The following is a 24,545-nucleotide window of genomic DNA, read 5'->3' as shown; positions in this document are numbered from 1 at the left end:
CACACTGAGGTCAAACACACATTGAGGTCAAACACACACTGAGGTCAAACACACACTGAGGTCAAACACACTGAGGTCAAACACACACTGAGGTCAAACACACACTGAGGTCAAACACACTGAGGTCAAACACACACTGAGGTCAAACACACTGAGGTCAAAGACACACTGAGGTCAAACACACTGAGGTCAAACACACTGAGGTCAAACACACACTGAGGTCAAACACACTGAGGTCAAACACACACTGAGGTCAAACACACTGAGGTCAAAGACACACTGAGGTCAAACACACTGAGGTCAAACACACACTGAGGTCAAACACACTGAGGTCAAACACACACTGAGGTCAAACACACTGAGGTCAAACACACACTGAGGTCAAACACACACTGAGGTCAAACACACACTGAGGTCAAACACACACTGAGGTCAAACACACACTGAGGTCAAACACACTGAGGTCAAAGACACACTGAGGTCAAACACACTGAAGTCAAACACACACTGAGGTCAAACACACTGAGGTCAAACACACACTGAGGTCAAACACACTGAGGTCAAACACACACTGAGGTCAAACACACTGAGGTCAAACACACTGTGGTCAAACACACTGAGGTCAAACACACACTGAGGTCAAACACACTGAGGTCAAACACACTGAGGTCAAACACACTGAGGTCAAACACACACTGAGGTCAAACACACTGAGGTCAAACACACACTGAGGTCAAACACACTGAGGTCAAACACACTGAGGTCAAACACACACTAAGGTCAAATACACTGAGGTCAAACACGCACTGAGGTCAAACACACTGAGGTCAAACACACTGAGGTCAAACACACTGCGGTCAAACACACTGCTGTCAAACACACTGAGGTCAAACACACTGAGGTCAAACACACACTGAGGTCAAACACAGTGCTGTCAAACACACACTGAGGTCAAACACACTGAGGTCAAACACACACTGAGGTCAAACACACTGAGGTCAAAGACACACTGAGGTCAAACACACTGAGGTCAAACACACTGAGGTCAAACACACACTGAGGTCAAACACACTGAGGTCAAACACACTGAGGTCAAACACACACTAAGGTCAAATACACTGAGGTCAAACACGCACTGAGGTCAAACACACTGAGGTCAAACACACTGAGGTCAAACACACTGCGGTCAAACACACTGCTGTCAAACACACTGAGGTCAAACACACTGAGGTCAAACACACATAGGGCCCTATTTTAACGATCTGAAACGCAAGTGTCAAAGCGCGAAGCGCAAGTACCTTTGTGGGCGGGACTCGGCGCTGTTGCTATTTTCCCGGCGGGATAAATGGCTCTTGCGCCCGGCGCAAATCTAAAATGGGTTGGTCTGAAGTAGCTTCATTATTCATAGGTGTGGTTTGGGCGTAACGTGAATAAACCAATCAGAGCTTCATCCAACATTCCCTGTAAAAGCAGGTGCGCAAGTTCCATTATGGATTGCTATTATTATGGCGTATTTACCAGGCGCACACCAGGAGCGGTTCACAGCCGAGGAGACTGATGTGCTTGTAAGAGCAGTGAAAGACAGAGAAGTTGTGTTGTATGGGGATGGGAGAAACCCACCCAAAATAGCGTCGGTTAAACAGGCGTGGGAGGAAATAGCCACAATTGTTTCATCAGCTGGCATCCCCAGGACGTCGCACCAGTGCCGCAAGCGCTACAATGACATCAGAAGACGGGGAAAGTCCAAGCTTGCCAGCATCAATCGGGCACGCCGTGTAACGGGAGGTGGATCTGCCTCTACTCAGGACCTGACGCCAGCAGAGGACATTGCTGCGTCCACCCTCACCCATTTTTTTTCCTGGTTCTTGACGGACAAACCAATTTGTTAGATGTCCTTATATACATATATGTCTTGCCAGAAGTTGCCACTATTGGGCAAACAGGTCTCCTTAATTATTAGACTACAATTAGCCTGAATCATTTGTAAGCTAGATTTATGCCTATTTTTTCACATCTTCGTGGCACACCACAATGATTTCCGTCATCTCATGTGTTAATATTTTTTAGTGTAACAATTTATGATTTGCAAAAATAACTGTTGCATCTGTGTAGGTTACATGAGCAAAGTGTATGCGCGTTGTGCACGCTATACATTATGGTCAAGCATGCGCCCTTAAAATAGCATAATGAACAACGCGCAACGCGCCACTGACTTTAGACTAGGTTTTTTCTGGTCAGTGGCGCAATTGTTTAATGGAACAGCAAAATAGCACCAGGGATTGTTTGCGCCGGAACACGCCTCCTTTTTTGCGCTGAACCGCCCAGGGAGCGCAAGTTCATTCACTAGTTTAGCGACGTGCTTCTGTGGAGGGAAAAGCGCGCTTTGCGCGGGTGCAAAATAGGAATGACACATGCGTCGGTGTACAAAGTCAATTGCGCTGGGTGCAAGATAGGGCCCATTGAGGTCAAACACACTGAGGTCAAACACACACTGAGGTCAAACACACTGCTGTCAAACACACTGAGGTCAAACACACTGAGGTCAAACACACATTGAGGTCAAACACACACTGAGGTCAAACACACTGCTGTCAAACACACTGCTGTCAAACACACTGAGGTCAAACACACTGAGGTCAAACACACATTGAGGTCAAACACACACTGAGGTCAAACACACTGCTGTCAAACACACTGCTGTCAAACACACTGAGGTCAAACACACATTGAGGTCAAACACACACTGAGGTCAAACACACACTGAGGTCAAACACACTGAGGTCAAACACACACTGAGGTCAAACACACTGAGGTCAAACACACTGAGGTCAAACACACACTAAGGTCAAATACACTGAGGTCAAACACACACTGAGGTCAAACACACTGAGGTCAAACACACTGTGGTCAAACACACTGCTGTCAAACACACTGAGGTCAAACACACTGAGGTCAAACACACTGTGGTCAAACACACTGCTGTCAAACACACTGAGGTCAAACACACTGAGGTCAAACACACTGTGGTCAAACACACTGCTGTCAAACACACTGAGGTCAAACACACACTAAGGTCAAATACACTGAGGTCAAACACACACTGAGGTCAAACACACTGAGGTCAAACACACTGAGGTCAAACACACTGTGGTCAAACACACTGAGGTCAAACACACTGAGGTCAAACACACTGAGGTCAAACACACATTGAGGTCAAACACACTGAGGTCAAACACACATTGAGGTCAAACACACACTGAGGTCAAACACACACTGAGGTCAAACACACACTGAGGTCAAACACACTGCTGTCAAACACACTGAGGTCAAACACACTGCTGTCAAACACACTGAGGTCAAACACACTGCTGTCAAACACACTGAGGTCAAACACACATTGAGGTCAAACACACACTGAGGTCAAACACACACTGAGGTCAAACACACTGAGGTGAAACACAGTGAGGTCAAACACACTGAGGTCAAACACACTGAGGTCAAACACACTGAGGTCAAACACACACTGAGGTCAAACACACTGAGGTCAAACACACACTGAGGTCAAACACACTGAGGTCAAACACACTGAGGTCAAACACACACTAAGGTCAAATACACTGAGGTCAAACACACACTGAGGTCAAACACACTGAGGTCAAACACACTGAGGTCAAACACACTGTGATCAAACACACTGCTGTCAAACACACTGAGGTCAAACACACTGAGGTCAAACACACATTGAGGTCAAACACACATTGAGGTCAAACACACTGAGGTCAAACACACACTGAGGTCAAACACACACTGAGGTCAAACACACAGAGGTCAAACACACACTAAGGTCAAATACACTGAGGTCAAACACACACTGAGGTCAAACACACTGAGGTCAAACACACTGCGGTCAAACACACTGCTGTCAAACACACTGCTGTCAAACACACTGAGGTCAAACACACATTGAGGTCAAACACACTGAGGTCAAACACACACTGAGGTCAAACACACTGAAGTCAAACACACACTGAGGTCAAACACACTGAGGTCAAACACACTGAGGTCAAAGACACACTGAGGTCAAACACACACTGAGGTCAAACACACACTGAGGTCAAACACACACTGAGGTCAAACACACACTGAGGTCAAACACACACTGAGGTCAAACACACTGAGGTCAAACACACTGAGGTCAAACACACAATGAGGTCAAACACACTGAGGTCAAACACACTGAGGTCAAACACACACTGAGGTCAAACACACTGAGGTCAAAAACACTGAGGTCAAACACACACTGAGGTCAAACACACACTGAGGTCAAACACACACTGGGGTCAAACACACTGATGTCTAACACTGAGGTCAAACACAATGAGGTCAAACACACACTAGGGTCAAACACACACTGAGGTCAAACACACTGAGGTCAAACACACTGAGGTCAAACACACACTAGGGTCAAACACACACTGAGGTCAAACACACTGAGGTCAAACACACACTGAGGTCAAACACACACTGAGGTCAAACACACACTGAGATCAAACACACACTGAGATCAAACACTCTGAGGTCAAACACACTGAGGTCAAACACACACTGAGGTCAAACACACTGAGGTCAAACACACACTGAGGTCAAACACACTGAGGTCAAACACACTGAGGTCAAACACACTGAGGTCAAACACACTGAGGTCAAGGGTTAGGGTTAGGTCTCACCTGGAAAGGCCTGAACAACAGGTAAAGTTCTCTGGGCTTGATGTCCAGTGGTAACCCGCTGACGAACAGAGTCCTGACCTGCAGAGAACACACAGAAACACACCTGACCGCTCCATCATCAGTGTTTTAATCTTCTAAAGATGTTCAGATCAGATGAACAGCGATGAAGCAGAATGAACAGATTCATCACAGATCAGTAATTCACATCAATTAACTTCACATCACTGCCAGTTTGAGTTTTAAATGTTGCTAATATTTTAAATTAAGCTAATGATTTTCATTATTATTATTATCCAGTAAATAGTAACTCACCTCTTCATCTGTGCTGTTAAGTTCATTCTCGCTGGAATTGTTCATTCTGGAGCAGAAATGTGAAATTAGACTGATGAGCTGGTGTGTGTTGTGTGTGTCTGTTCAGCGCTCCCGCAGTGAATGCGCGCGTCCGCAGTGCCGTCACGGTGTGTCGCGCGCAAGTTACATTCAAAAGGAAAATCATTTTTATTGAAACTTAAAAAGAAAACGTTTTCCTTGTTCAGTAAATGGTGAGTGATAACATTAGAAGAGCAGCCGTTTCTCACACACACACACACACACACACACACACACACACACACACACACACACACACACACACACACACACACACACACACACACACACACACACTGTAATAACAGACAGATGGAAAACACACACGTTTAAAGTGTGTGGGCTTAATAATGTAGAAGAAATGTCAGTTCCCATCAGAAGTTCAAGCCCTGACGCAAAGGTCATCAGTCTCAACACTAACCGGCCCTGAACCTGCCCTTTATCACAGCAGACTCTGTTCTCTATTTATAGACACGGTCATATTCAATAACACACAACTTATGTTTCTATACAGAACTCTGATGTTCTACACAACACTCACCGGCTTTTGATATTAAACAAAGTCTAAGCTTTTACTTTTTTGTTTTGTTTTAATGCGAAATTCAATCAATAATTAAAGCTGCGAGCAGCGATGACGGGCCCAAGCCGGTGGCACCGCCACGCCGGTGGCATCAGCTTAACTGTGCACAGCAGGCAACAGGCATTTAAAATTGGAAAAACTAAAAGGACTATGTCAAAGTCATCTGAATTCACCACATTAACTGCAGCAGTTGGTGCTGCTATGACAACGAACCACAACAGCCACATCTATGAGATCAATTAAATTTAAATTAATTTCATATCAGATGATGTCAAAGGTCAAATTGGAATGAGTTCAGAATACCATTCAAATGCTGATGTTGTATTATCCTAACATTTCTCTTCATGTGTTTTTGACCTACCTTAGCTACCGTTTGTGTATCCAATCTTGTGCACCAATCTTATGCACCATAAAGCGTGCTTTCATTTCAATATGGGTGGTCCAATACATTTTTTTTTATAAATTTTTTTATAAATTGAGCCAAATCACAGTAAAATGCAAAGATGATTTTAATATCAGTGTCAGGTAAGAGTAAGATACGTGTCTACATTTTATGGAAGTTTATTATAAACAGCCACTTTTAGAAAACCATGTGAAATTTACTTTTAATACATTTAAATTATATCAGTAAATTATTCATTAAAAGACATCTGCATCATATGTGATCTTGGCAAACACAGCACATGACGTTTTTATTTCAAGTGATAGTTATTTGTGAAAGCCTAAGGGAGAGTGGCAGAAAGAAAGACATGGAATGTTTTTTATATCCTGTTTCAAAACTAACACAATGCTGCCATCTTTTGTTCATTGAGAGAAGGGCAGCACACACAGGCACAATAGATTATTCAAAGAAATATTTATAATATATATATTAGTGCTGGGCATCGTTAACAAAAAAATTAACTAATTAATCAAATTTTTTTCTGTAATTAATCGCGATTAATCGCAAGTTTTTAATATTTTAAGTTTTTAATATTTTGATATTGTAATAATTTCAGTTACTCTCCAAATTAATTTAGAAACAATTTAAAGACAGCATATTGTAAATATGTGTTGTGTTGTCATTTTTTATGAATGAAGGCCAGTATCACTGATACTAAAGTCTCTATGAAACATTAATGACGTTACATTACAGTATAACTGAAAGCTCCCAATTTCAACATTTATTAGGCTTTAAAAAACAACTTTTAATTTAAGTGAACTTAAAACAATCTTTACATAAACCCAAAATAATAAATGTTATATTTACCCATGGCCTTACCTGTTATACAGAAATGTAATAGTTATCAAACCTTCCTTAACTGCATAAATAATAAATGAAATATAGATGAATCATCATTAAAGCTACAATTTTCTCTGTTCCCGTTGTTCTTTGATGAACATTAATGACAGGCATCATCAGTGCTACTGTCACTTTAAGAACAACCGCGGGTCTCACGTGCGGTCCCGCGCATCTCATTTCCTCACAACTCTTTAAAGTTAATTTAAGACGTTATTTAACTAATTTAAGACTCTAATATGAGAATACTCAAAATCCTCTGTGTTATTGGTTGTTCAAGAGCAAAAGAGAACTCGATGTGAGCAGGAAACTAACGCGTGTCTATCTATGCGTCGAGTGTGTGTGTGTGTGTGTGTGTGTGTCAGTGTCCCTTGATTAGCTGACATGAGACGCATCCACACAGACAGGACACTGACACACACACACACACACACACACACACACACACACACACACACACACACACACACACACACACACACACACACACACACACACACACACACACACACACACACACACACACACACACACACACACACAGACAGGACACTGACACACACACAGACAGGACACTGGCTGGCACACACACACACACACACACACACACACACACACACACACACACACACACACACACACACACACACACACACACACACACACACAGGACACTGACACACACACACACACACACACACACACAGACAGGACATTGGCATACAGCGCGCTCTCTTGTGTCTTGTCGCGCTTGGAAGCATTTACATGAATAGGAGCGTGATCATGTAACGCTAAGCAAAAATGGATATAAAAACGGACGCTGCGTTATTTGCGTTAAATATTTTTAATGCGTTAAGCTTCCGTTTCATGTTGACCGAGTTTGGTGGAGATTGAATAAATCGCCTACGAGGAGAACGTAAAAACTCAGACCCTGAATTATACAAATATTCACGTTCAAACAAAAACTTTCTGTGAAAAAAAGACACTTATAAACAGACACTTGTAGAAAACAATGTGAATTTTGTTTTAAAATAAATTTGAACTATGCCAGTAAATAATGAATTTAAAGACAAATGTGTCAAAAGTGATCTTTGCAAACACAGCACATGACCTTAAAGCACATGTATAGAAAACACACTCACACTCCTCTGTTTTAAAAAAGAGTTCTGTCTGAATGAGTACATGGAATCACGGCTGTCAGGTGATAAGATAATTAGTCCAGAGATGTTTTTTCAAGAATTACTTTTTGTAATTGCAATTTTTTTTAACTATCCACTCACCTAATTAGGGCTCAAGCCTGAAAGGGCGCAGAGCCCTATTGTTCCCCTAAGGATTATTATTATTTTTTTTATTTTTTTTTTCGACTTCTCGGGTACTTTTGGGGCACTTAACATGCTCGAAAACTCTTGAAACTTTGCACACACATCGGAATGCGCGGCCATCAGAGCCGGGCTGAAGCTGGTACCCGGGCGTGGCAGGGGGACTCGACAGCGCCCCCTAAAGTGGGGTCTGAAAACTTGGTCTATATATCAAACACACTTGCACGTACATGTATGAAACTCGGTACACATATAGATCTCATTAGGCCGAACAACTTTCGTGCTCTAAGTTACATGTCAGCCCAACAGGAAGTGAGCTAATATGGGTTGTTCTGAAAACGCATGCTCTGGAATTTAATATACTCCTCCGAGGCCATTGTTTCAATCAGTGCCAAACTCGGTCAGCATAAAGTCAAGACACAGAGGATGCTAAATTGCGAACGGATTTTTGATATCTTAAACAGTTTGGCCGTGGCGAAGCAACGAATTTATGGCGAGAAAAGGTAAACAGGAAGTGTGTAATAACTTGTGCAAACATTGAATGATTTGGATGAAACTTCAGCTGTGTGTTCGTTGTAAGAGGCCGATCACATGGATATGACTTTTGTGAGTCAAAGTTATAGCGCCACCAACTGGCAGCAGGAAGTGTGTCACTTTCAAAAATGCTTTGAATCCCCATCTTATTTGCACCCGATTGACTTCAAACTTCATCAGTATAATGTGAAAACATGACAGATAGAGACATATGAATGAATTCCTAATATTTCAAAAAATGTTGCCATGGCAACATGTCAAAGTTTAATAATGTTTTTGGCTGTTTGTGTGCCCTCCCCTCTATCACCAAAAGGGGGCAGTGTTGTATTATTTTTGAAACTCCCTTTCTCTGTATGTGTGCTTGTTAATGTGATTCATGAGGACACAAATGTGTATGATGACATGGGTATTACACTGGTATTACAACGTAGTGGTTAATGTGGACATGAACTATGACACTATATCACTACTCATACAGGACTAATTTTCTAAATGACATTTGAGTTACAATTCTTTTCACCTGACAGCCGTGATTTCATGTACTCATTCAGACAGAACTCTTTTTTTTAAACAGAGTGTGAGTGTGTTTTCTATACATGTGCTTTACAGAAGGTCATGTGCTGTGTTTGCAAAGATCACTTTTGACACATTTGTCTTTAAATTCATTATTTACTGACATAGTTCAAATTTATAAAAAAAAAAAATTCACATTATTTTCTACAAGTGTCTGTTTATAAGTGTCTTTTTTCACAGAAAGTTAGTTTGTTTGAACGTGAATATTTGTATAATTCAGGGTCTGAGTTTTTACGTTCTCCTCGTAGGCGATTTATTCAATCTCCACCAAACTCGGTCAACGTGAAACGGAAGCTTAACGCATTAAAAATATTTAACGCAATAACGCAGCGTCCGTTTTTATATCCATTTTTGCTTAGCGTTACATGATCACCATCGCTCCTATTCATGTAAATGCTTCCAAGCGCGACAAGACATAAGAGAGCGCGCTGTATGCCAGTGTCCTGTGTGTGTGTGTGTGTGTGTGTGTGTGTGTGTCAGTGTCCTGTCTGTGTGTGTGTGTGTGTGTGTGTGTGTCAGTGTCCTGTCTGTGTGGATGCGTCTCATGTCAGCTAATCAAGGGACACTGACACACACACACACACACACACACACACACACACACACACACACACACACACACACACACACACACACACACACACACACACACACACACACACACACACACACACACACACCAGGCCCGTCGCGACAAGGCAGGCAAACCAAGCAATTGCTTGGGGCCCCGAGCTGGCCTGGGGCCCCAAGACAGCGACAGGTTAAGAATAAAATGAAACGACAAACTGTGTGAGCGCCCCATTGATAGTCAATGCAGTAAAGTGCAATGACACTGTTATCGGGATCCCCCTTAAAAGGCCCCTCTCAGAAGTCGCTGACAGCAGCCAGCCAACCACACGATCTCTGCAGCCGGAAAAATACAAAACATCCTCGGATTTGAAGCGGAATTTTATGCTTCAGGAAGCCAGAAAAGAAAATAGAGAAAGGAAGAGGAGGATAAGAAAAAAAACAAGATAGTGGTATGTGATAAATTACACTGGATAAAATAGCTCTACTTGTCTTGTACAAAAATGGTGTAAGTTTGCAGCAGGTAGGCTAGCAAAAATATGTTTATGTTAGCTATCGTTACCTGCCTGACGGCAAATGCTGCTTGTAATGAACAGTTAGAGCAACTTTTTTTTTTCGAACAGACGAAATTACATGAGATTGCTATAGCTTTGTAATATGTTTTGATGAAAGTGGCATAGCATGCTATACTAACTATTATTTATGCTATGCATAAATAACCTGGAATAGTTAAAATAGCATGCTATATTAACAATTATTATAAACATTATTTAACCAGAAAGAGGCAGAGGAACATTATTTTTTTCATAGCTTATCTTAGTGTGCTAGTGTCGGGATATATACGGTAGTGACAGTTTGCAAATATGACATTATTTTTATAAGTTACCAATGGATCTTGAACAATTACTTTATTCTGTGGCAATTTTTACACTGTTACATTTTGAAGTACAGTATCAGGACAACCCACATGTTTTACTGGTACTGTTTATTAACTATTTATCAAGGTATTATAGTCATCTGTTGCAACTTTATAATAACCATCTAGATAATGTTTATAGACAGTTTACAAACCAACTAGTAACCCTTAAGTATTCCCAAAGTGTTAGGAATATCTGGTCCGTCTATCTATGTAATGTTTATATATGTTTTAAAAACGGTTAAAGGTTTACAAATTTTTTTTAATGATACAGTGGTGTTTTTTGCAAATGTTTTCAAATTTTATGGACAGTATATGCAACAGTATTTGCACTGTCTCTATGTCCATTTTGCTTGGGGCCCCCAAATTTCTTCAAACGGCCCTGTGTGTGTGTGTGTGTGTGTGTGTGTGTGTGTATGTGTGTGTGTGTGTGTGTGTGTGTGTGTGTGTGTGTGTGTGATATGTAGGTTTAGGGGTAGTGTAGGGGGATAGAATGTACAGTTTGTACAGTATAAAAACTAGGGGTGTAACGATTCATCTACTACATCGATGTATCGATTTATTTTCCTATGATCTAACTACATCAATCTGTGCTCGGCAAGTTGGCCTTCCGGACGACATATATCGATCTAACATCGTTTTAAAAGGTAATCAATCGATTGTATCGATCATAGGAAATAACGCATTGGATTTAAGCACGTCAGACTTCATATGGATGTTTTTTCTTAGCACTTTTAATGATAAAGGCGTTAAACGTTACTCGATTCAGTCTGCCTATCTGTGACATCATCGCAACGCACGCACCAGCAGCAGCGCTCATTGAAATGAATGGGATCGTGTCGCTTTGTCGCTGCGTGTTGCTGGCGGTGTGAACGGGGCTTGAGAAAACAAAACATAGCATGGCGCATGGCAGAGGAGAAGCCAACGAGCGAGAAATGATCAAGCCACCAGGAGAAAGAGCTAACGTTACCTGTAAACCCTGGCTAAATGTTACCTGTGCATTCCTGACACCAGTGTGCCAGCAGAGCGAGATTTAGTACTGCTGGCGACATAGTGAACGCACAGAGAAGAGTTCTGCGGTCAGATCATGTTGATATTTTTGAAAAAGAAATATGTAGAGTCATTGAAGAGTAGTTGGTTACATTTTATCTTTTGTTAAATATTGTTTGTTTATTAAACTGAGAGTAGTAGCAGGCCAGTTTATTCAATCTGAAGAAATGTTGGTTGCACTTTATTTTTGATATTAATATTGTATTTGTATTATTTTAATGTTGAAAAACAACAGCAAAAGTAGCAGGTAAACTTACTATTAATTAAACCTGAAGAGAAGTTAGTTGCACTTTATTTTTTATATTAATATTGTTATATTTTTATGTTGGATAACAAAAGCAGAAGTAGCAGGTTAACCTACTGTTGAAATGTTGGTTGCACTTACTGTGCTTTTATTGAATATGTATTGAATATTGAAAATGAGAGCAGAAAAGGTTATCTTCCTGTTAATTCAACCTAAACTGTTGGTTGCACTTTATTCAAATAAAATTTTAATGCATTTGCCATTAATTGTTGTTTACTTGTTTGTTTATATCCATAATTAATTGATACCTGATTCCCTTACAAGAAACAACAGGAATCTTGGAAATTTCACCTGCACTGACCAGTATCCAGATATTTATTTCAGTCACACAATTTTTGGATAAAAAGTTACTGAATCGATTTCAAGTCACTGAATCGTTTCGGATCGTATCGTTCTAAATTAACCATTATCGTCCTTGAATCGTATCGACAACCTCAAATCGTGATACGAATCGTATCGTTGTTAAAACGAATCGTTACACCCCTAATAAAAACCATTAAGTCTATGGAATGCCCTCTGCCTGTCTTTCCCCTTCCCCCTCACTCTCACCCTGTGAGTTTGTGTGTGTGCCTTTCTCTCAGTCCTTCCCCTCCCCCTCTCCCTCACTCTCACTCTATCACTGTGTGTGTGTCTGTGTGTGTGTGTGTGTGTGTGTGTGTGTGTGTGTGTGTGTGTGTGTGTGTGTGTGTGTGTTTCACTTGAAATAAAAACGTCATGTGATGTGTTTGCCAAGATCACGGATGATGCTATGTCTTTAAATTAATTATTTACTGATATAATATAAATGTATTAAGACATAAATTTCACATGATTTTATAAAAGTGGCTATTTATAATAAACTTCCATAAAATGTAGACACGCATCTTACTCTTACCTGACACTGATATTAAAATCATCTTTGCTGTTTCTGTGATTTGGTTCCATTTATTAATTTTGTCATTTATTTTTTATATTGGACCACACATATTGATTTCAAATATATTCAAAATAATTTTTTCAGAGAGTGAAATAAAAAAAACTTTCTCCCACCATTTAGATTTTATTTCTTTTTGTTGTTAAAATCTTGTGAATCTTGTTCAATGTGCAGATTGACTCTCTCTCAGTCCTTCCCCTCCCCCCTCACTCTCAGGCTCACCCTGTGTGTGTGTTTGAGTGTGTGTGTGTGCGCGCACGTGTGTGTGTGTATTGTCTCTCTCACCCTGTGAGTTTGTGTGTGTGCCTTTCTCTCTGGGAATGATAATTTAACCCTTTCGTATCATAGACTATCACAAAAAACTATCACTTTAGTGTGAATTAGTAAAAAAGAACTACAAACACCTTTAATTAAATACTGGCCTTCTGGACTTACAAAATTTTGAGCAGGAAAAGATAACTTTTATCTATTTTATCCTATGACATTAAAATTAATCTAGATTTAAATTACATCATGGGTGTGGCATATGGTCAAAATGGCACCAGCTGCTGCAGTAAATGTGGCATATTCGAGTGATTTTTAAAATATTCTCCTGTTTAAATGCATATTGCCTGCCATGCACAGTTAAGCTGATGCCACCGGCGTGGCGGTGCCACCGGCTTGAGCCCGTCATCGCTGCTCGCAGCTTTAATTTAATATATATTTTTGTTATAGCTTATGATTATATATTTTTATTTTATTGCTCAACAGTAGTTCTCATCGCCGATGAGGTCTTTAAATATTTTGAGAAGGTCTTAAAAAAGTCTTAAAAAGGTATTAAAATTTACTTCAGGATTCCTGCATATACCCTGCATATGCATCATACGTGATCTTGGCAAACACAGCACATGACGTTTTTATTTAAAATTAGAAAGTTTTAAATTAGTTAAATTAGATTAGTTAAATTAGAAAGTTGTCCGGCTCGAAGAGAACAATATATGTACGGGGACACATGAAATGTCTACAAATGTATGTCCTCAGAAATCACAGACACACACACACACACACACACACACACACACACACACACACACACACACACACACACACACACACACACACACACACACACACACACACACACACACACACACACACACACACACACACACACACACACACACACACACACACACACACACACACACACACACACACACACACACACACACACACACACACACACACACACACACACACACACACACACACACACACACACACACACACAGAGAGAGAAACAAGTTTTTTTTTTTATCCTGCTTCAAAACTAACACAATGCTGCCATCTTGTGTTCATTGAGGGAAGGGCAGCACACACGGGCACAATACATTATACAAATAAATATTTATAAAATATATATATATTCATCTGAAAAATAGTACAGTCATTTTAAATTAATCTAAGTTCAATTACCAAACATACAATCTTAATTTAATTTAAATCAAAATATTATTTTACAAGATATGAGACAATTTCTGTTCCCCTTTTTTTGTCCTTATTTAATCCCTCGCCATGGCAACACCGTTTGAGATATCCAATATCCGTTCGCATTTTAGCATCTTCCGTATCTTTGTTTCATGTTGACCGAGTTTGGTGGAGATTGAATAAATCGCCTACGAGGAGAACGTAAAAACTCAGACCCTGAATTACATAAATATTCACCTTCAAACCAAAATATCTGACTTCCTGTTGGTCGGAGCTAATGACTGTAAATTAGAAAGTTGTCCGGCTCGAAGAGAACAATATATGTACCGAGTTTGGTGACTGAAGATAAAACTAACCCCCCCACTTTTGTCAAAAGGTGGCGCTAGAGAGCCCCTCATCCCCGCCCGTTTCTGAGGCTTTGTCCATGTGTACTGACTGACATCTCTGATGTGTGTGTTGAGTTTCAAGCAGTTTCAAGCAATTTCAAGCATGCTAAGAGCCTCAGAACAGCCAAAAGATTATTAAACTTTGACACGTTGCCATGGCAACAGTATTTGAAATTTCAGGAATCCATTTCATACGTCTCTATCTGTCATGTTTTCACATTATACTGATGAAGTTTGAAATAAATCGGGTCAAAATAAGATGGTGATTCAAAGCATTTTTGAAAGTGACACACTTCCTGCTGCCAGTTGGTGGCGCTATAACTTTGACTCACAAAAGTCATATCCATGTGATCGGCCTCTTACAACGAACACACAGCTGAAGTTTCATCCAAACCAGTCAATGTTTGCACAAGTTATAACACACTTCCTGTTTCCCTTTTCTCGCCATAAATTCGTTGCTTCGCCACGGCCAAACCATTTGAGATATCAAAAATCCGCTCGCAATTTAGCATCCTGGATATGTTCTCTTCATGCTGACCGAGTTTGGCAATGATCGAAACAATGGCCTCGGAGGAGTATATTAAATTCCAGAGCATGCGTTTTCCGAACAACCCATAATAGCTCACTTCCTGTAGGGCTGACGCATAACTTAGAGCATGAAAGTTGTTTGGCCCGATGAGGTCTATATGTGTACCGAGTTTCATACATGTACGTGCAAGTGTGTTTGATATATGGACCAAGTTTTCAGACCCCACTTTAGGGGGCGCTGTCGAGCCCCCCTGCCACGCCCGGGTACCAGCTTCAGCCCGGCTCTGATGGCCGCGCATTCCAACGCCCGTGCGAAGTTTCAAGAGTTTTCGAGCATGTTAAGTGCCCCAAAAGTACCCGAGAAGTCGAAAAAAAAAAAACAAAAAAAAAAAAAAACAAAGAATAATCTGAGGAAGAACAATAGGGCTCTGCGCCCTTTCAGGGCTTGGGCCCTAAATAGCGTTTTGACGCTAATGTGGCATAACAGTTAAAGCCAGAGGCGTTGACAAACGCAGTTGCGGCATGCTCTCATCTCATTGGCAGCAAGTTTTGGTAAACAGTACAGCATAGTGTGCATTGATTATTACGTCAGCCATATTTAGATGATCGTTTTATAATGGAGAGTGATGGAGATCAACATTGTTAACATTAATGTTAATGTTTTTCTTGTATTTAGCCCTCAGGTATCCCTTAATCATTGGTCACACTCACTCATTGATGGTCAAATGTGACCACACTTTAACTATTTTTCAATTAAATAAATTTTCTAATTTATATTTCAATAATAGTTATTGAATATTTTAAGGAGATCTTTTGGTACTTTGGTACTATTTGTGCAATAATTATTGTCAATTAATGACCACTAAAAATATTTTTCTTCTAATATTTTTACATTACAATTAGTGTAGTAATTAAGGTTAAAATAGAGAATTCCACTGCAGAGAGGAAAATTACAGTCATTTTGTGGCTAGAAAATTTATAATTTTCATTTGTAATGTCATTACCCACTAGTTGCCTTTATGGCTCTTTAATAAATATACATGTATCTAGTTGCTCAAAAAAGTATTGCAGTTTTGCATTTTAATAATATTTAGATATGATCAAACACTAGATTTCTTTAAATGTAAAATTTGTAAATGTTAATAACTTACATCCTAATATTTTTTAATGATCAGGGTGTCGGACTGGGGGTAAAACCAGTACTGATTACCATGGCCCCAAGGGCAGAGAGGGCCATTGAAAAGTCTGGAATATATTTAACATGGATTTTGTGCTACGCCCCTGTTAATGATACTTATATAAGCACACACAAGTGAATATTAATGAATGCGAGCACAGTGCTAAAATAGTGCTAAGGCAAACTTATTTTTCCTTATATGTACAGTAGGCTATATACATATGAATTGATACTGAATCAAGGTCAAAATCGATATCGCCCCTCATCCCTCTTTTTTTCTCTTTCTCGTTCTTTTCAGAAGGGACCTAGCCCACCAAAGACCCGGAGGGTCCTGACCCCCAGGGTTAGGGTTAGGGTTAGGGTTAGGTTAGGGTTAGGGTTAGGGTTAGGGTTAGGTTCCCCTTTAGCGGGTTTGTCGCCGATTAAGACAAAGACCCTCTAGATCTTGAGGAAGCAGAGGAAGGCCACCCAGTTCTTTTAATTTCAAATTTGTTCCCCTTGTTCATAATGTTCATAATAAATGTTTGAAAAGTTCATACTGTCATGTCTTTTTTTGGCTGCAAAACAAATTTATAGAAATTTAATTTGAAAAAATAGGAAATTTTATCTAGAATTTTCTAGATAAAATTTCTCATTTCTAGGAAAAAATCAACACATATGGTCACATACACACCGATCTTCTCTGGATTCCGACAGGGGGCACTGAGACGTAGATAGGAGCACAAGTCTGGTGGCCCTAGAGCCTTCGAGAGGTGAACGGGAGCCCAAAACACAAAGACGTACCAGTTCCAATTTACGTAGTGGCCGTCAAATAACCGGTCCACGGACACTGCCTTTTTATGCAAATTAAGCGCTCAAATCACCTGAAAGTTAGACGAACGTGTTCGGTTCAGTGTGCCCAGTACAGTAGAGGTGTTTTCATCCATGAAAATTAAATGTGAAATATCATCTATAAACACTGTGTCTTGGAGCCAGTTATTTGGCGGCCACTGCATAAATGGGAAGTGGTACGTATTTGTGTTTCTGGCTCCCATTCTGCTCAGGAAGGCTCTAGGGCCACCAGACTTGCACTCCTGTCTACGTTTCGATGCCCTCTATCGTAATCCAGAGTTTGAGAAGATCGGAGAAAAATTATTATTAAATAACTGTATTATAAATAAAAAATCTGAATTCTCTGAAACTTTTTCGTGATTTCTAGGAAAGATCATCACATATGGTGAAGTACACGGATCTTCTCTGGATTCCGAAAGGGGGCACTGAGACATAGACAGGAGCACAAGTCTGGTGGCCCTAGAGCCTTCCAGAGGTGAACGGGAGCCAAAAACACAAAGACGTACCAGTTCCCATTTACGTAGTGGCCCCCAAATAACCGGTCCACGGACACTGCCTTTTTATGCAAATTAAGCGCACAAATCACCTGAAAGTTAGATCACCGGTTGGATTAGTGTTAGATCACACTGATCACCGGTTCAGTGTGCCCAGAACAGTAGAGGTGTTTTCATCCATGAAAATTGATATTAAATGTGAAATATCATCTATAAACACTGTGTCCTGGAGCCAGTTATTTGACGGCCACTGCATAAATGGGAAGTGGTACGTATTTGTGTTTCTGGCTCCCGTTCAGCTCAGGAAGGCTCTGGGGCCACCAGACTTCCAGTGCTGTCTACGTTTCGATGTCCTCTGTTGGAATCCAGAGTTTCGAGAAGATCAGAGAAAAATTATTATTAAAAAACTGTATTGTAAAACAATATTTTTGAATCCTCTGAAACTTTTTCGGGATTTCTATGTTCAAGTTCAATTTTATTTGTATAGCACATTTCCAAAAGCCCGCAGGCTGACCAAAGTGCTTTACAAAAGAGCAAGAACATCACACATACATATAAATAAACCACATAAAAATATAAAAAACACCTATAGAAAAGTTTAACATATCAGCGTAATCAGGAAAATAAAGGAAAATAAAAAAGTTTTTAGCAGGGACTTGAAAATAGACAAGGAAGGGGCCAGCCTAATCTCTAAAGGCAGGGTATTCCAAAGTAATCGGGAAAATAAAAGGTCCGTGGGATGGGGGTGTGGCCTGGGAGTGTTCGGGGGGGGGGGGGGGGGGGTGCCCGACCGTTTGCACGATATAGTGGGTAATAAAATAAATAAAAGGTCCGTGGGACGGGGGCATGGCCTGAGAGCAGTCAGAGGGTGTCACCTGATCATTTGCCGGATATAGCGGGTAATCGAGCAAATAGCGGGCTCGGGGGACGGGGGTGTGGGTTAGGAACGGTCAGCGGTGGTCACTCGCCCTCTATAGAGGGTAATCGGGCATATAACGGGTTCGGGGGTATGACTGTTGACTCTTCTTTTGCAAAAGAATAGACCATTTTATTAAAATTACAAAGATTTTTCTTGAAAGAGTTGATTGAAAAACCACAACAATATAACCACGACAATATAAAAAAACAACAAAAGTTAATTGTATCATACTGTATTTGTATTGTAACACAAAGGCTCAAGTAACAAAGATGGGATTGTTTGTAATGTCTAGTGTGTTGGTTCTGTTTCATGTTCTTATATAATTTTCCCATTGTCTTGTTTCCAGGTTTTTCGTGTGATTTCCATCGTGCCCTCATGTGATCTTGTCATGTGCTTCCCTTGGTTCATGTGTTGTGTTCTTATTGGTTTGTCTTGTCATGTGATACTGTGCTCTGTCTGTCATTGGTTCATTGTCTTGATTGTTCACAAGTGTGTCTTTAGTCATTAGTCTGTGTATTTAAGGCCTTATGTTTGCTATGTGTCCATGTCGAGTATTGTTCCTTGCAACCCGCTGTTGGTGAGTGTCTTCATGAGTCAAGTCCAGTCCAGTCCAGTCCAGTCCAGTCCAAGTCATCGTCTGTTTTGTATCTGTACATGTTTGTTAATAAACTACACTTGGGTTCATCACTTCAACTTGCCTCCAGTGGACTCGTTAGAGAATACTCAACCTTCAAAAATGTACCCAGCAGTTACTCAACTCTTGAGTCTCCGTCAAGGCCATCTAGCTACTGAGTACTACGTGGAGGAATTTAGTTGACTCTGTCACTTAGTTGATTTTAATGATGTGGCGCTAAAATACATTTTTCGTTTTGGTTTAAATGAACCTATTAGCTCAAGGCTTCCTGGAGGGAAAATCCACTGGACATTGGACCAATATATAGACCACGCCCTTTTGTTGTGTGGTTCCTCATTTACCGTGGCTTTGCTGGATGAGGAGCCCCACAGTCCCACAGTGTCTGCCCCGCCTGGTTTCATTCACGTCATGCCTGACCAGTAGGTACCTGGTTAAGGCCATGGAGGCCGTGCCTCTCATTAAAATGGAATGTATAGCGAATTGTTGAGTCAACATATGCACTGAAACTTACACTGCACACGCATATTTTGTTGTATTTTTTTATACCACTGTAAGATCCTAAACATCCCCATAACCTATAACATCAGTCATAAATTGTTCTCACCTGCAGGTTAAAAATGTCAGGTGTTGCTTCAGGGCCCTTGCGGTGTTCTTAAACCAGCTCAATCTGAGTTTGAGTGCACTGGGCAGGTTAGAAATATCTAAGCTACAACCAATAAACATGAAAAAATCTTTCAGAGACTGAAATGGTTTTACGAATAACCACAGAATGGTTTCCGTTTTTACTTAACCCTCTCGAGTTGGCAATCACTCCGGCGTGATTGGCTTGCTTTTTTTCTTATCAGTGCCAAAGAGACTCAAATAACTCTGTCATTTTTTATCATTCAGGCAAGTGTTATACATCATTATAATCTGTTATGTTTCTTTTTTTTTTTTTTTTGAAGCTTTCTTTGTTTAAATTAGCTCAAAATTACTGTCAGATGTAAATAATTACCTAGACAAACTATACATCATTTAAAAGATCTAAGACTCAAGCTTCCATTTTTGACCTCTGTTTTATTCTCAAAGTCATATAGTGACCGTAATTTGTTAATATGTGTCAGGAGTTATGAATATGAAAACCGTTGGTACCTTCTAAAGATAGTAATACGAGCCTCAGCTGCTCTCATTCATAAAAAACTCTTCATACTTCATACTGACAGCCGGAGGGCGCTCTGTGCACATGTAGTCCATATATAGCATGCATGAAGAAGATTGTGTGTGTTTGACCTCAGTGTGTGTTTGAGCTCAGTGTGTTTGACCGCAGTGTGTTTGATTTCAGTGTGTTTGACCTCAGTGTGTGTTTGACCTCAGTGTGTGTTTGATCTCAGTGTGTTCGACCTCAGTGTGTGTTTGACCTCAGTGTGTTTGATTTCAGTGTGTTTGACCTCAGTGTGTGTTTGACCTCAGTGTGTGTTTGATCTCAGTGTGTTTGACCTCAGTGTGTGTTTGACCTCAGTGTGTGTTTGATCTCAGTGTGTTTGACCTCAGTGTGTGTTTGACCTCAGTGTGTGTTTGACCTCAGTGTGTTTGACCTCAGTGTGTTTTTTACAGACTGTCTTCCTTATCTGTGTTATTTATACCATGTTGGGTGTTTTCATAATAGATTATATTTATAATGAAATGCTACTCAAGCTTTTATAATTATGCAGAATATTGTAAAATATATTTTCTGTCTGATTTTTTGATCCAAAGCCAAATGAGATCACATAAGGTTATTTAAAATAATTGGTGTAATAAATCATACATTTTAGCTTAATAAATCATAAATTGTTGTGGCAGAGAATATAGAATATAGCTTTTCTCTGTCACAGACTTACCTGAAGCTCATTCATTATGCAGCTCATTAATGCGAGTCCTTTGTTATGTCAGGTGCTATCTCATCATTATTCATTAGATACCACGCCTCCTCGCATATTGGCTTTGTGAAGAGAAACTGTCTTACAAATTTTAAATCAGTGTATTGTTTTATGTGAATGAGTAGGCTCAATGATTCCCACATCAGTTTAAAGAAAAAACTCTATGCAAATACAGACAGGAGTCAAAAGTCTTGGGAACAGATATCTATTGTGTGTTTTGAGGTTTTTTGTTTTTTCAAAATCTGTGCATAAACATTTTTCTCTCAAAAATACAAGCATGTACATACAAGTTGCTCACATATTATGGTAGCCCAGTTTGTGCTGAATACAGTGTAATTACACTTTTGCCATTAATGTGTTTATAAGCAATTGAAAAAAAACAAATGTCAGAGCATGTCAAAACTTCTGAAGGGCCCCAAAACAGCTCAGACTCCTAGGGGTTAAAGAAGTTTCAGAATAATACAAAGACAATAATTCAAAAAGGCAAAAATAACATAATGTGTAAGTCTTCACCTGAAGCGCGCCCCTAAAAAACAATGAACAAAGCTTTTTATACTCTGACATATCCTGGGGCACAGCCTTAAGGAGTTATGACTGTCATCATCATATAGTAAACTACTCGCCTTGGACTCAAGCAATCATAATATTTGTCCAAGGCTACCACAACTTCTGCAACAAGCACACACACATTTTTCAAGATTCAAGATTCAAGAGTTTTATTTGTCACATACACAGTTATATACATTTCTTTTGTCTTTCTTTGCAGTGGACACTTGAAGGCTTAAGGCCTACTCTTATTGTAGCTGACAGTCACTTTGAACTTCCTCTTTTAAAGATTTCATGGCTAGAAATCAGCAAATAGTAAGACTTGTTCAAGAAAACATGTTTAGCTCATTAACACTTCTAAACAAGAAAACAAGAAAACCACACTCACATCTAAAATGCAAACTTTATTGAATTCCACTATATTTCAAGAAATTCAAACTTCTCTTGCAAATTGACAATTCACAACTGGCGCTTTCAAATAGACTTTCCAACATAAACCTTCTAATGTCATTCGTTAACTTTTTATTCAACTTCTCCATTTGTCTGATGACTCTTATCATCTGCCCTCCACTGGGAGGGTCACTCCTTGCGTGCTGCTTTCGTCCTCCTTTTCTCTTTCTTCTCTGCTTTCTTTCCTTCTTGAGTCGTTCTAATTTATCAGAGGAATTCAAATTTACTCGTTGGCCATTTAGAGCCAACTTGACAATTTCCATGTTCATATAACTCTCCCTGTCTCTGACACGTGATCCTTACACACACATTCAAGCATACAACGATTATAAATGATTATGAATGCTAATACAGAGTAATATTGAATAATAATCTACAAACACACATCAAGCCTTGCGTTCACATTATTAATCTTATTTTCCCTGAAAGCCAATATCCGTGATCTCACTTGGAGTTATTTTTACTTTGGTCTTACTTTTATTGACAAAGTTATTAATAGAAAGACAAACACATTAAGAAGGACTACTGTATCCTTTCAAATGGATACACTGTTGCCCACATTTTTGGGGTTCAGGTAGGTGTAGGGAAGCTCCAACTTCTTGTTCCGCTTCTCGATGCGATCTGACAACTTGCTCAGATTCTTTTGGAAATCTTCAATGAGCTTTAAAGGAGCGTCTTCATCAAACAGGTTTTCTGGGAAATCTCCCAGAGGGTACTACAAACAGGACAAAAAGATAGTAATCATAAATAACACGTTGATAATAAACATGTTTATAATAATGTTTAACACACTACGGGCCAGATTTACTAAACAGCAAATTTAGTTTGACCTCGGTTTAATGTCTCATCCGAAGGACAGAAATCAATGTTAAGTGGTCTCTTAATTTTTTCCAGAGCTGTATATTCAAAAAGAAAACAGCAATATTTACACATGACTTGACAGTTTATTTGAATAAATATCACAAATCTAAAAGGTGTGCATCATAACTGACACCTAGATAAACACTTTACAGTTGGTTTTATGACTTTAAGTCATTCTCTTTAAATGCTATTGAAGTTAGAAACGCTGTCATATGTAACTTTAGAGACGGTCCCTACATTTGCAATTGCGAATGGCCAACAAAACGTCAAGTATAGTCAGGTTATGTTTACTAAAGGCTTTATTTTACACATAAATCGAAAACCCCACAAGAAAATCTTGCGGTGACCAGTGGTGAACTTGGCTGAGAAACTGGGGAATACATAAGGGAATGCATCACACCTATTGAAGTTAGAAATCAAAATCACCCATGTCCAGCGTGATGACTCCGATCTTTTGAATATTCTTATCTAATAATTGCCTCACCGACATGGCATGATGGCCAGAGGAGAACTGGCACCCTGACTGAGCCTGGTTTCTCCCAAGGTTTATTTTTCTCCATTATGCTCCTGATGGAGTTTTGGTTTCCTTGCCACTGTCGCCTCTGGCTTGGCTTGCTCAGTTGGGGACAATAAGTAAATAAATTTCAAATAAATTTGAGTGGCTGTATAGCAGAAACAAATTCTGTTGCATTATTTTCCTGTTTAACACTGGGAAGCTGCTTTGTAACAATCTGCATTGTATTGAGTTGATTGGGTTACTGTCACATGTCTGTCCTGTCTTGTGAAGCACATGTGGTGTGTTGTTGTTTTGGGCTGTGCTCGTGTCTTTGTCTGATCCCTCCCCCTTGTAATCTGATTAGTGTTTGATTTCCTCCACCTGTTCCCTCCTGATTTCTTCCCCTTTATATAGTTCCCATGTGCTCACAGTCTTTGTGGTTACGTTGTCTTGTTTACGTGTTCCTTCCCTGTGATCCGCTCCCTGACTTCCCTTCCCTGTGAGCCGCTCCCTGACTTCCCTTCCCTGTGATCCGCTCCCTGACTTCCCTTCCCTGTGATCCGCTCCCTGACTTCCCTTCCCTGTGAGCCGCTCCCTGACTTCCCTTCCCTGTGAGCCGCTCCCTGACTTCCCTTCCCTGTGAGCCGCTCCCTGACTTCCCTTCCCTGTGATCCGCTCCCTGACTTCCCTTCCCTGTGATCCGCTCCCTGACTTCCCTTCCCTGTTA

The 24,545-nt window shown here is 40.1% G+C and overlaps 2 protein-coding genes across 5 annotated transcripts in view; both read right to left on the bottom strand.

Annotated features, from left to right (window-relative positions):
- rbpms (RNA binding protein, mRNA processing factor) overlaps nucleotides 1-5,084 on the bottom strand; it is a gene marked incomplete at both ends in the record, with an annotated part of 19,512 nt that extends 14,428 nt beyond the window's left edge. Inside the window, 2 exons of the mRNA XM_079838457.1 lie at nucleotides 4,728-4,805; nucleotides 5,040-5,084. Coding sequence (XP_079694583.1) covers nucleotides 4,728-4,805; nucleotides 5,040-5,084 — 123 coding nt within the window. The remainder of the gene's footprint in view (nucleotides 1-4,727; nucleotides 4,806-5,039) is intronic.
- A 16,574-nt stretch (nucleotides 5,085-21,658) lies between these two features.
- Nucleotides 21,659-24,545, bottom strand: part of LOC307141223 (hydroperoxide isomerase ALOXE3-like) — a 52,003-nt gene continuing 49,116 nt past the window's right edge. For 3 of the 4 annotated variants that reach the window (XM_079841267.1, XM_079841269.1, XM_079841268.1), the window contains one exon: nucleotides 21,665-23,176. In XM_079841267.1, the coding sequence (XP_079697393.1) occupies nucleotides 22,997-23,176 (180 nt within the window). In that variant the 3' untranslated portion in view covers nucleotides 21,665-22,996. Of the gene's footprint in view, nucleotides 23,177-24,545 lie in introns of all 4 variants that reach the window. The other variant, XM_079841266.1, reaches the window with a different exon arrangement.

This window comes from Gobio gobio (assembly GCF_949357685.1).
Source record: "Gobio gobio genome assembly, chromosome: 2".
Classification (NCBI taxonomy): Eukaryota; Metazoa; Chordata; class Actinopteri; order Cypriniformes; family Gobionidae; genus Gobio; species Gobio gobio.
The sequence above is the reverse complement of the archived record's forward strand: the minus strand, read 5'-3'. Positions and strand labels throughout refer to the sequence as shown.